The sequence below is a fragment of the Propithecus coquereli genome, unplaced genomic scaffold, assembly GCF_000956105.1.
Source record: "Propithecus coquereli isolate 6110/MARCELLA unplaced genomic scaffold, Pcoq_1.0 Scaffold146, whole genome shotgun sequence".
NCBI classification, from domain to species: Eukaryota; Metazoa; Chordata; class Mammalia; order Primates; family Indriidae; genus Propithecus; species Propithecus coquereli.
The window spans coordinates 1,432,144-1,445,145 of record NW_012138969.1 but is presented as its reverse complement, the minus strand read 5'-3'; the positions used below and the strand labels follow the sequence as shown (position 1 = coordinate 1,445,145).

General features: G+C 41.0%; 1 protein-coding gene across 1 annotated transcript in view; it reads right to left on the bottom strand.

The window, feature by feature from the left end:
- Positions 1 to 2,044, bottom strand: part of EDEM3 (ER degradation enhancer, mannosidase alpha-like 3) — a 121,047-nt gene extending 119,003 nt beyond the window's left edge. The window contains exon 1 of the mRNA XM_012639963.1: positions 1,636 to 2,044. Coding sequence (XP_012495417.1) covers positions 1,636 to 1,796 — 161 coding nt within the window. The 5' untranslated portion in view covers positions 1,797 to 2,044. The remainder of the gene's footprint in view (positions 1 to 1,635) is intronic.
- Positions 2,045 to 13,002: the final 10,958 nt, after the last annotated feature.

Here is a 13,002-nt window from a genome sequence, read left to right as displayed (position 1 = left end):
AAGCCCTGCAACCTTGAACAAGTCAACCGTTGAGTCTCGACTTCCTCCTCATTTGCAAAATGAGGACCACATCCAGCTCATTAAGACAGAGGGAGGATTACAGAGATAACATATGTAAAGTGCCCAAAGTGGGGTATTCAGTAAAAGTTATCAATGATATATTAAATTCACGAAGAGAGAAAATTTAAGATACTTATTAGTTTACTGGTAATTTTGTTTTGATAGTTGATACTTCAACTTTTTTCCATTAAATGTACTTTATTGCTATTTTATTTAGAAATATAAGACTGTTACAATGATTTAAATAGCATTAATATATAAAGTAATTATGGTTTAAAGGATGGTTCTGCTGCCCCTCCATCCTAACCCCATGCAACAATCATCTTTCCACTTTTTTCCAAGCTTAGAAAATTTTTTTCATTTAAAAAAAATATGGGATAGTACTATATATGTTATTCTACAACTTGTTGGGGTTTTTTTCTTTGTTTTAGGAATATATTCTGGATAGTCTTCCAATGACATACCTCCTTCTTCTTTTCTGAATATTATTCCATAATACAGAAGCACTATATTCAACCACCTGCCTCCGAGGAATAGTTCTTTCAAAATGCACATCCTTGTACACCTATCTCTACATAAATAGTGCTTTTATTTCTCTGAGGTAGATTCCAGACACGAAACCGATGAATCAAAGAAATATGCACAATCTCAATTTTAAGACATACCGCCAGTAAGTTACAACAATTCACAGCCCTACCAAGTTTTTTTTCACACCTTAACTACCCAGTACTGTATTACCGTGTATTGTATTTACTAATCTGGTGGGCTGTTTTAATCTGCATCTCTCACATTTATGAGGTTGAGTAACTTTTCATGTTTATCTACAATTTGCATTTCCTCTTCTGACTTAACTTCTCATGTCCTGTGCCCATTTTCTACTGGTTCTTGGCTTTTTTCTTATTCACTTGTGGGACCTCGAGTATACTAGTATTATTCACTGAATTAAACGTTGTAAATATAATTGATAATTTTATGACACTTTCAAGACTGATAAAACTAATCTGAGTAAAGTGAATAAGTATACTTCACTGGGGATTTGAATAACACCAATTATTATTCTGTTCTATTATGAAAATGCAGTGCAAGAAAACACTGCAAGGAAACAGTAAAATGTGTGAAGTTTAAGTTCCAATGAACGCCCCCTTTTCCGTAACAGGTGTAAACACCATTTCTTTAACTACCGTGAGATTGGCAACATTTTCCCAGCTGAGAGCTCACTTGTGCGAGAAATCTAACCATCCCTCCATCGAAAGGCAACCACAGGACTCTTGCGCGCAGCGACACGGGCTGTAGCCCCCTTCGCGGGCCACGGACATGGCAGCCGCGTTGACACATCGCGGCTGGCCTCAGGGCTCCGCACATGACACCGACCGCCCGGGGGATAACCCGACAGGCCCTCGGGGTCACGTCGCGAACGGCTGCCCCCACCTTCCCAGACCCTGTCCACCCTTGCAGGGTTATCGCGCGGCAATAGCCGCGACAGGAGAGGACTGCGCGCCCGGGTCGCAATGACAGCCACCTCGCCCGTGGTCAGCCTCACCGGGAAACCCACCCTAGGCTGCCAAGCACTCTTACCCAAGCTTCTGTTTCTCCTCCCTACTCATGGGCTCGGCCCCCGCCGTCCACACGGACGTGGCCGACACCAGGCAGAGCGCGGTCGTCGCCGCCACCAGGCTCCATGGCGTTCGCTGGGGGACCGGGGACCCACAGCCCCGGCAGCCGCCGGCTTCGCTCATGGCCCCCCGGTTCCGCGCACGCGCAGCTGCTACGCCCGGTCGGTGGGCCACATTGCCGGACGCCGGTGGCAAGGGGGCTGCTAGCCGTGCCGAGGGCGGGATGTGAAGTAACGCGGGCAGCCGCCGGCGCCAAACTATTTCCCGAAGCCACAGAGCCGGTCCCCAGCGACAGCGCCGCCACCGCCCTCCGCCCTCAAAGGTTGGGAGCACCTCCCCCAGCTTTCCGGTGTCGTAGTCTAGGAAACCGCCTCCCCCAACGCTACTTCCGGGTAGGGCCGCAGTCCTTGAGCCTCAGGACCAATGGGGGTCACATCGGAGAGGGGCTGGCTCCGGCGACAGGAGAGGGCATTGGCCAGGAGAAGTGAGACGTGGACAAAAGGCGGGACTGGGGAGGGATCTCTCCCTTCGACCCTCCTCCGATCCGCGGAGTGGCCACCTGAGGACTACCGGTCCCAGCGTGCACTGCTTCCTCCCCGGCGCTCCCGCAAGCCAACGCGGAACCTCCTCGCTAAATTGTGCCCCGGGTAGGCGCGCTGCACCCTGGGACGTGTGGTCCTCCGAGGGTCACGGGCTGTTGCCGGGCTCCCACTCCACCGGTGCCCGGCAGCCAACCCTCCCTCGGTGGGCTACCGAGTCCCGGGAAAGCTGCCAGCGATTTATCCCTCTTCTTGCGAATGACGTTTCCCCGAGGGCTGGCTGACTGAGGCGCACGTCCCCAAGTCGGTGCTGCCTGCCTTAGGGAATAGTGCTGGAGTAGTCCTCTGCCCTGAGGGAAATTACAAAACACACTAACAGCAAAATGAACTGAGCCTTTGATGGCATCATGCTGAGGGTTATCAACTCTAATAAGCAAGTAGCACCATTCCCCTTTTGCAGACGAGGAAACCAAGGCTTAGAGACAGTTAGCAAGCCCTCAGCACCCTGCTGGATTAGATTCCAACCAGCGTCTGAGGAAGCCCTTGCATTTCACCACTGCGCTGTACTACAAGGATGAAGGAGAGCATGTGAGGCCTATTAATTATAGTTATCTTAAAAGCTCAATGTAAGGAGAGCTCTGTAGGCCGCAAAGAAAGTTTCATGAAGGAGTTCGGAATTTGCAATGAGTTTCGACGACTGAGTCCCAGTCCACTGGCAAAATGACAAGTAGACTTCTCTTGAAAAATCATATTGTTTTTCTTGTTTGATAATTCAGTAGGAAGGTACAGAGGTTAGGAGCTTGGATATAACCTCTATGGCCACAATAAATCGCTTACTTACACCCTCAGCAGCATTCAGCTCTCTTTCTGGGAACTTTTCTTCCATGACTTCTATCACGTTACCTGTTATCCTGTTATCCTCTTACCCCTCTGACTGACCATTCCGGCTGCATCAATAACCCCTCTTCTTTCACTCCTCTTTTCCACTCTATTAAAATGGAGGTGTTCCCTTGAGGTTTTCTTTTTTTCCTTTTTCTCTCTTGTACTCTAATTATTCCTGGTGATTTCTTCTACTCATATGGATTCAGCCATCATATCATGGTTGATTTCTAAATCACTATCTGTCCTAATCATTAGACCCACATTTTGACTTCCTCCCTAGTAAAAATTTACATATGTCTGGCGCAAGTGTACTATGTTCTCTGATTCAAATTAAGGCATCAGAATTATCTTCACCTCATCTTTTTTATTCATGGTCTGTGTCCAATCAGTTGCCAAGTTATTAATATATAGATTCCACCTCTGTTCTCTTTAAAATCATTGCTTTTCTTTCTACTCCTACTTCTGCTCAGGTCAAGCCTTCAGTACCTCTTTCCAGAACCATTGCAATGGCCTTCTAGGGTGATTTCCCTCTACCCTACTCCTTCCTCTACATGACTATCAGAATTGGCATCAAAGACATCTGCAAACTTCAGATCTGGACACTTCCTCTCTTTCTTCTATTCTGCGGCGCCCTCAAATCCTATGCAAGAGCTAAATAAATTCTCATCCTATATCCTTTCTGTGCCTTTGCTCATACTGTTTCTTCTGCTACCTCACCATCTTTGTAGAATACTCACTACCTATTAAGGCTTGGTTCAGATTCCGTCTCCACAAAATCTTCCAATTAACAGAAGTTACCTTCTCCGCTATTCCTCCATTGCATTCTGTGTCTTTATTATTGCATTTTTCACTATCTGCTTGTCCACTAGATTTTGACCACTTGATGGATATTGACTTTAGCTTATTTTTAGATTGTCTTTGTTTTCTGTTGCTATAACTAAATACCCAAGACTGAGTAATTCATAAAGAAAAGAAGTTTATTTCTTACAGTTTTGGAGGCTGGAATGTTCAAGAGCATGGCACCAGTATCTGATCAGCTCTGGTGTTGGCCTCATGCTGTGTCATAGCACGGTAGAGAAGCAGGCACATGTGAAAGAGGAGAAATACAAGGGGCCACCTTGCCTCATAGCAACCCACTCTCGAGATAAATAATCCAATCCCGAGTGAGAACTTACTCTAGTAAGAATCCACCCAGACCTGAGAGAGTGGCCTCTTAATGACCTAATCACCTCTTTAAGGTCTCACCCTCAATACCACCACAGCAGGGACCAAATTAACAACACATAAATTCTGGGGGGCACACTCAAACCATAGCATAGGTATATTCCAAACTGCACCTCTCCTGCTATAGATGCTCAATAAATGTTGAATATACTTGTTTCCTTATTCCTTCAGTATCCTTATCTATACAGTGGGACTAATATAATCCTTTTATCTATTTACATGGATGCTGCGAAAACACATGAGGTCATTTCTGTACAATGTTTAATTTTATCCTTTTTACGCACCTGCAATTTTAAATTAGTTCCATCCTGGATCCTCTTTGGCAGCCTTAATGGTGAAGTTAGCTAAATAAATAAATACCTATGAGTTGATCTTGGCTCTGGCATGGAGAACACGACAAGCTGAAGGTCAACACTAATCATCCATTATTTGAAAAGTAAGAACAAAAGCAATAGAAAACTAGTGACCTTCAGTTATATAAAAATGTAGTCAAGTCAATTATTTGGAGTGGATTATTGGCAATAACTCAGTTTTCTTTTCATTCCTGGTGTTTCAAACCTTTATAAGAAGTCAAAATTAACTATTAACTATCATAAAGAAATAGCATACTAAAAAAGGAGTACTGGCTTTTAATGTTTAGCATTTTCTGGTGTATTTATTTGTTTTCAAGTTAACACTGCATTTTTAAAGGGTATAGTGAGAAACCAGAACACATTTTTTGTTGACTTGCTAAATAATAAGCTTCTTTTTCTCCCTTACTGAAATTCAATTCCTAGCCAACAGTTGAGTCCATTTTTATCTGACCTCTGCAAAACCCTAAGTAGAAAAGCTGATGTGGCCTCAAAAGTTTTGAAACATATCATATCTAAGGTGGAACCCATGGAAGTGAAAGAATAGTATATTCACAAAGTGCATTTCAAAAGAGAACCCATTTTTAACGCCTTAATGAAAATAATAGAAATTCTTAGCTAACTGGCAGCTTATGGACACTAGGAAAAATTTACATTTATTATTTGAAAACCTATACCCTTAGTAATAAAAAGGATGTAGGAGTTAATTGAGAGAGCTTGGTGTTGCACGGGGGAAAAACACTGATGGAAACTACTTATAGAGAATAAGGATAAGGACTTCTAAAGAATATAGAACAGATTTTAGATGTATAAAGATCATTAAAAATTGTAAGAAATAAAAACCATTTAAAAAATGCCCTTTAACCAGTTAAGAGTTTGTTTGCACAGCCTTGTAGCTTGTGTAAATATGTGTGCTTACTTTCCTGCCTGGATGTGTCAGAAGTTAGGGAGGGATAGCAGCCCTGCGTAGAACCATATGGATTCACAAACACAAGGGAGAGGCACCACTTTCCTATTATGACTCAGAAATGGTCCCAGGAGGTTGGGACCAAATGTGTAAGACTGGTCACAGAACAGCAGTCGCCCTTAAATGACTTGAATTCTTTAGTACTACAGATCTAATTACTCTTAAAACTCTAGCGTGGAATTTGGGAGTGGCGATTTTGTCATTCTTCAAATCACTTTTCCTATTATTTGATAGCGTGTGGAATTTGCAGAACACGTTTCTTCTTAAGAACCCAATCTTGCAAACATTAAATAAAGACCGTACTCACTACACATTCACAACTAGGAACTTTGTGGCCTTAGAAAGAGTACTTCATGAAAAAGGTACTCAGTGAATGTTGTGGACTGACTCCCTGCATGGATGTCTGACCGACTTACCCCAATTCCAAGAAAGAGAATGAGAAGAAATGATTCACTAGCCTTAAAGATGTCCACAGGGCTTTTTCCACCCTCAATCATGCTTTGAGATTTTCAGATATCACTTCCGTGTCAGATTCTCATCTCATTCCTTTCATTGGCAGCAGTACCAGCTCTCTCAGGCAAGAGATTTTGCTCCTGCGTCATGGTTTTGATCTCACTCCTGTGGTGGGTCTCTTTTGTTTGTTTGTTTTTATGCCCAAGTGCAGCCGGGATTTTGTTTTTGTTTTTCTGTTTGTTTGGTTTTGTTTTTGTTTAGGGGTCTCTTATTTAGTAGCCATTTTCCATTCACTTTCATGTATCAGAAGCAAAGCCAAGTCACGTGGCTCTTGAGCGAGTACATGTTGCCTCTGGTCCCTCTCTTAAAGCCCCATTTTGCACCATAACTTATCAGTATAGTGTAGCTACAAGGTTGTAAGTCAGCACTATTCAACAACATTCCACGCAGGTATCAAAGGCAAAGAATAATGGCTCTGAGCCAGCTCTGCTGCTTGTTAGCCATGTTTCCTTAAGCAAATTACTAAATTTCTTTGTGCCTTAGTTTCCTCGTTTATAAAATGAGGATAAGAATAGTACCTACCTCGCAGCGTTTTTAGGAAGATTAAATGGTTTAATTATTCTAATGCCTTCCCTCTCTAGGGATGATGTGAAGATAATGAGATGATATGTGTAAAATATTTAGTATAGTTTGAAAGAGCTCAATAAATAGTAACTCTGGATGTTATCATTATTATGGGGTAGAAAGGAAAAGTTGGCCATTGTCAAGAGTAGGCGTCAAGGGTGAGTGCCGCTGCACCATGGCACCCATGGCCCTGGTTTTATTCTCAGCTCCAAATCTTGTCCACTTCTGTGCTTGCTAACTTCATGCTGCCACTTGAGGCTTCCCATCCAAAAACATAGCCCTCCCAGACCTGCAACTCAAGAGACTATTGAATTCAGGTGCAGTTTCTGCCATGCAGACCTTGTCTGAGCTATAGAACCTCTTCCCTGCATTAGAGTGACTATGCATACAAACACAAGGTACTTTTCTCTCATCTTAAAATTAAAACTGGCCTCATCTGTAAGAAATTTGAAATGATAAAGCTTGTGGAATAAATTGTCAGAAAACGTTTTCAGCTTTTTGTTCGTCTGACTTTCCTCAGTTTTACTTGGTTTTTACAAGAGCTCATCTTACCTCTAACCTCCATGGGATTTAGAAAGATAGTCAGTTTTACAAGTTATCTAATTATATATGAAACTGAGGATCAAAGTGAAAGATGATCATGTCAAAAAGCACTAGGAAAAAAAAAAAAGCACTAGAAAGATAATCCCAGCATTTGGGCACTTAAGAATTAAATATAAGCTATTTCTATAGTGATCCTAATGTTTCTCATTATCCAGATCAAACATTCTTCCTAGAATTTAATCCAAATCCCACATTCTTACTTCTAGGAGCCCCCTTTGTGTGTATATATGTATATATATTGTGTGTATATGTCTATATTATGTATACACATGCATACAATATACATATATTGTGTATACATGTACATGTATGTCCCTCCATAAATTAATATTACTATATTAGAGACAGAAATGGTCTCAGGAGTTTTGCAGGTCTCTACCCTGAAAGAATATGTGAACATGTTAGTTTGCATATCAAAAGCTGCTCCACCTCAGGAGGGCATCTCAAAGGTCAGTAGCAGCTGCTTTCCAAGGTGACGCTGCAGTCTCAACCCCGTGGTTCTCACCTGCTTTGAAGGACAAAGCAAGGTCTGCATGGAACCATAGGATAAGAGCTGATCAAAAAATGTCCACCAGAGAGACAGATACCTGTGGCTAAAAACAATTAGCCCAAGGGACAGTTCCTGCTTGACTTCTGATGACCTGTCTCAATCTGCAATAACTAGATAAAGAAATATGGAGCCACTGTATCTCTGTTTAACCCTTCTGTTAATTGATAGCTTTGTTTTAGAACTTAGAAGTTTGTCCTTGAAAGTTTTTGTAACCAGAGTTAGTTAAGGGATCTATAGAAGCCTTTGGAAAGACTTAACCCAAAATGAACTACCTGTTATTACGTAAATATGTTACCCCTGGCAACCAATCACTATACCTATAAATACCCAAGTAAAACTTCACTCGCGGCCTTACGATTCACGGGGATATTGTAGGGACCCCTGAGTACCCCACTTTTTGTCTTTTATCTTTACAAATCTATAAAACTATACCTACATCTCTGTGTATTCTTTTATTTCTATTATTTTCTTATTCTTTGTGACAACCCCTACATAAGGGACCCGATTTTTTGCTGGGAGCATAGCTAACTCCCCGCACATGTATATATTGTGTATATATGTATGTGTATACACACCCCCTAATGCTATCTTTTCAGGCTTTCTTTCCCCATCCCAGAATGCTTAGACAGAGTGATCCAAATTTGTCAGACCCCATCATTTGTTAACCTCAGAAATGTACTTTCTATTGAAATAAGTGCTGCCGGTCCTTAAATATTTGAAATTAAACATTTCCTGGCCTTCTCCAGCTTGAGGTTGTAAGAATATATTCTTTATTTCTGTTTCTTCTCCAAATATATTGAAAGTTTGGGATTTTTTTGTTGGGCTTGTTTGTTTGTTTTTACAAATAGGGTTTTTAGCATTTTAGGTGATAAGCCAGGAGTGAGGAAGATTTGTCATGGATGAAAAATAGAATAGTTCTTCGTTGCTTTGCAGATCAATCTCTTTGTGATGTTTTAAAATCAGTATACAATCTCCAAATATACACAATCATACTTGAAACTTTGAGGGGTGTGGTATTAGATACCATTGCCCTCTTGAAGATCATCGTATTTTTCTCGGCACCAGCCAGGGAGGCAAGCAAGCACGGTTGCATTGTGCATGGAAATGCACTATCGTTAGTCCACTGCTAATGATTAATAGACTTTATATTATTTACAGAACTAGCTCTTAAGCAAATATTATCTTCAGAGCCTTCCTAGCCCTTCTTTTGGGGCTTTGGGAGCTTCTTTTAGCACAATCTCTGGGTTCCCAAGGCCTCCCCCCGACTCAAATATTTAATGTTTTTTTTCTGGTTTTTCTCTGTGTTATGTCACACCCCTTTCCTTCCTATTCCTCTTCTTCCCACATGTGCACACACATACATACACATTTGCTTTGTGCCTACTCCTGAGCATTGAACTTAGAAGCAGTCAAACAGAAGGGGATGGAAGGAAAAACAAAACAAAACAAAACAGATGACTTGGATTCTATACCTAGATCTGCTATTTACCAATCTATGCAAGTCCATTTCTCTAAGACTCAGTTTTTTGTTTTGTTTTTCTCAATTCACATGGCCAGGAGAATCAGACAGAGGTTCTAGATGTTGAATGAGATCAGTGCTTTAAAAGGGAGAAATAACTGTTATGAACAGTTCAATCATGGAAAACTACTGGTTTGTTTTTATTAATACTAGATAGTCATAACAGCCAAATTATAGAAGTGGAGGTGAAAATTATTCCCCAACAACCTCATGACCAGTTAACAATTAAACCAAGTCTCAAGCCAATTTCTGTTACACAAACAGATATTTATTAAACAAACATTTGTTAGCAAAGTAATACACTTGTTCTGTGAGCTTGATGAAGTCTATCTCTGTTCTTTTAGGTTCTGCAGTCATGACCTTGCATGAAAGTCTCACTGGAAACAGGTAAACCATATTCCAGAGCCAGGATTCTGTCACCGGCATCAGGCGACCAGAAGTCCTTCAACCCACACACCATCCCTAGTAGTCTAGCTTTTTACAACTTGTTCATGCAAAGGTGGGAGTGCCTCTAAAATATTTTAGCCAGGCCACATATCTTGGAAACCACTAATTCTATCAATGAGAGTCTATGTCTAACATCCATTATGATGATTAACAAACCACTAATTTCAACATGAAAATTCACTTTTGACATTTGTTGTGTTAAATAGAATGATCTTTGGTATTAATAAAACTTAGAGTACCCACCTCTGTAGGGGTCTGCCTGATGAGACCACCAGCTGCCATCTTAGAATATGAATTTCTGGGCCAGGCAAGGTGGCTCACTTCTGTTACCCCAGCACTTTGGGAGGCTGAGGCAGGAGGATCGCTTGAGCTCAGAAGTTTGAGGCTACAGTGAGCTATGATTGCGCCACTACATTCCAGCCCTGGGTGACAGAGTGAGACTCTGTCTCAGAAAAAAAAAAAAAATGAATTTCTAATTAGGACATCTAACTGCACCTCGAGTGTAACTTAACCTAATCCATAGTATAAAATATACTATCTGTGTTGAAAAATTTTGAGATATATTTGTAGAAGACATCATCATGGTTATAATATTTACGAAGGATACTCTATATCAGGCACTTTCTCCCCTCTCCCCCTGAGAGAATTATATCCTTGTTTTACAGTTCACAGAGAGGTTATATCACTTTCCACAGGTCAAAAAGCGGGGAAATGGTAGTAAAGTCTGGTTATAAGTCCAGACCATTGCTACCATACTAGGATGACCATAAATTCTGGTTTGTCTGTGACAATCTTAATTTACATCATTGTCAAGATGTCCTATCTGATTAGTGCCCCCTTTCATTTTCAGAAATGCCTCAATTTAAATACTAAATAATATGATCACTTTATACGACATCGCTTCTGAAGTCCGAGGACCTTCCCCCTCCAATTATGTCAGACTCTATCAGATGTACGAACAAGCTAGAGCAGTGTTCCTGGCCTGGCCTCCTCTTGTCCCATCACACTATTTTGAATATAAGGGGGGACAAAAACATTGTAATTGGGTGGCACAAATTTATGCAAAGAAAGTTCTGCTAACATGAAATACAAGTCTTCTCCATTACTAAGAAAGATGTAATAAAGAGTCACTAAAAAATTGGACAGACTAAAATAATCTACTTATCAAATGTGATGAAGATTATAGGAAGAAGATTAAAATCAATATTGAAATTGATCTATATTTTCAACTCTGTTTGCCCAACAACATTTATATTGACTAAATCTGATATTCATTTCCATTTATATTATACTTACCCTGGAACACCCAAGGGGAAAGAAGTTTTGCACCCAAACTTTACTACATGAGGTATAATATCAAAATAATACCTTTGGTGTAGAATTAGATTTACCAGTCAATTGTGAGAACTAGCTGAAAAGCACTTCTCTTGGAGGCAGTGCAAATTTACTCAAAGAGCATTCCTCTTTCAGGCAAACCCCAAATCACTTACTGCTGCCATGACCTTTTCCTAAAATGATAAAAACAGCTATCTGCGGATGGGTATGGTTTGAGAAATGCTGGCCTTTTCTAGTCTGAGCATTCACCATGGCCCAGACACGCAGCCCTGTGACCCAGCAGAGAGCAGGCCTTCAGAACTAAGAAGTGTATTGTGTGAGGCAAAGGCAGCCCTCTGTCACGCATTGTCCCATGACTGGTGGTCTATACTGTGCTTACGCCAATCAGAGACTATCGTTTCATTGTTTTTTGTGGCCCCTTCTCTGATGTTTACTATTTGTTGGAGCTTCCGCACCAAGGTTAAGCTGCAGCCATTGACCTTTTCTTGCCTCTTCTGACATTGCCTGAGGCCTTATCGGCAGTGGGCTCTCGACAGTGATTGGCAGCCATGACAGAATGACCAAAGCACAGTTGAAGAGGCCAGCAAGGCCAGTTAAACAACCCGGAATTCTCTGATTAAGGTTAATTCTTTGCATTGTGCCTTAGAATTGGTTAGATCCAATCTTTTTCTTTAAATTCCAGGACTTTTGGGGAGGGCAGGGGGACGACAGGAGAAAGAGACAATCAGAAATTAAAATTGGTTACCATGGTGCGGGAGGGGAAATAAGTCTTTTAAGTAGGAAATGCTAAAAGGGATAGAGGACTACTTGTATGGAATTTACGCCTATTTGATTCTAAATCGCAAGTCTCCTCCATAATGAACATCCTTTGTAAGGACTGAGATGTATACAAAATTTTCTACTAAAATTGTCTCTTGCATATTATTATTCATTTCGAAGGATCAAAACTCACTATAGAAATTCCTTTGGAAAAGTGTCAAAAACTTATGCAAGGAGGTTATTTTAGGGCAAATTCTTCTGTGTGAATAGTTGTGAAAATGCAACTTTTAGTTGTTTGCCAAATCGGTACTCAGTACATATCAAGCATTTAATAAATATTTATTGAATGAATAAATAAAGTTCCTGAAAGATGGAAACATGGATAATTTTCTAGTGATACCATCTCTAAAAGTTTCAGCACTGTACGTTAGTAGCATGCAGAAACCTTGCCAGAATTTATAGTAAAAATATGTTTAACTCTTACCTACATCTTGAAAGTACCTATTAGACATCTGTGCTATCAGGACAGGGTGGGGGTTCATGGAAGTGTTTTGAGCTGGGAAGATAGGAGAGTTGTTATATTTATCACATTTTCCAAAGAAGAAAATTCCATTCTTTCCTAATATAATTAATGAGCATTACCTGCTCCCCACCCTCCTCCTTATTGTTAGGGTTGTAAGAAAGTGGTGGTTAGTGTATAATGAGTTTTAACACCATTCTGGGTGCTTTATGTGTATACTTTATTTTTATCGTCTAACAGTTCTATAAGGTAAGTTCTATTACAATTCCTATTTTCCCTGTGAGGAAATTGAGACACCAAGAGGCCCTTAGGTGGCAGAACCAGGTTTTGAACCCATGCAGTCTGGGCCAGGAGGAGCATTTGGGGAGGCCCAGGCAAGAGGATCATTTGAGGATAGGAGGAGTTTGAGACCAGCCTGGGCAACATAGTGAGACCCTGTCTCTACAAAAAAAATTTTTTTTTAAAAATTAGCTTGATGTGGTGGCATGTATCTGTAGTCCTAGCTACTTGGGAGGCTGAGGCAGGAGGATCTCTTGAGCCTAAGAGTTCAAGGCTAT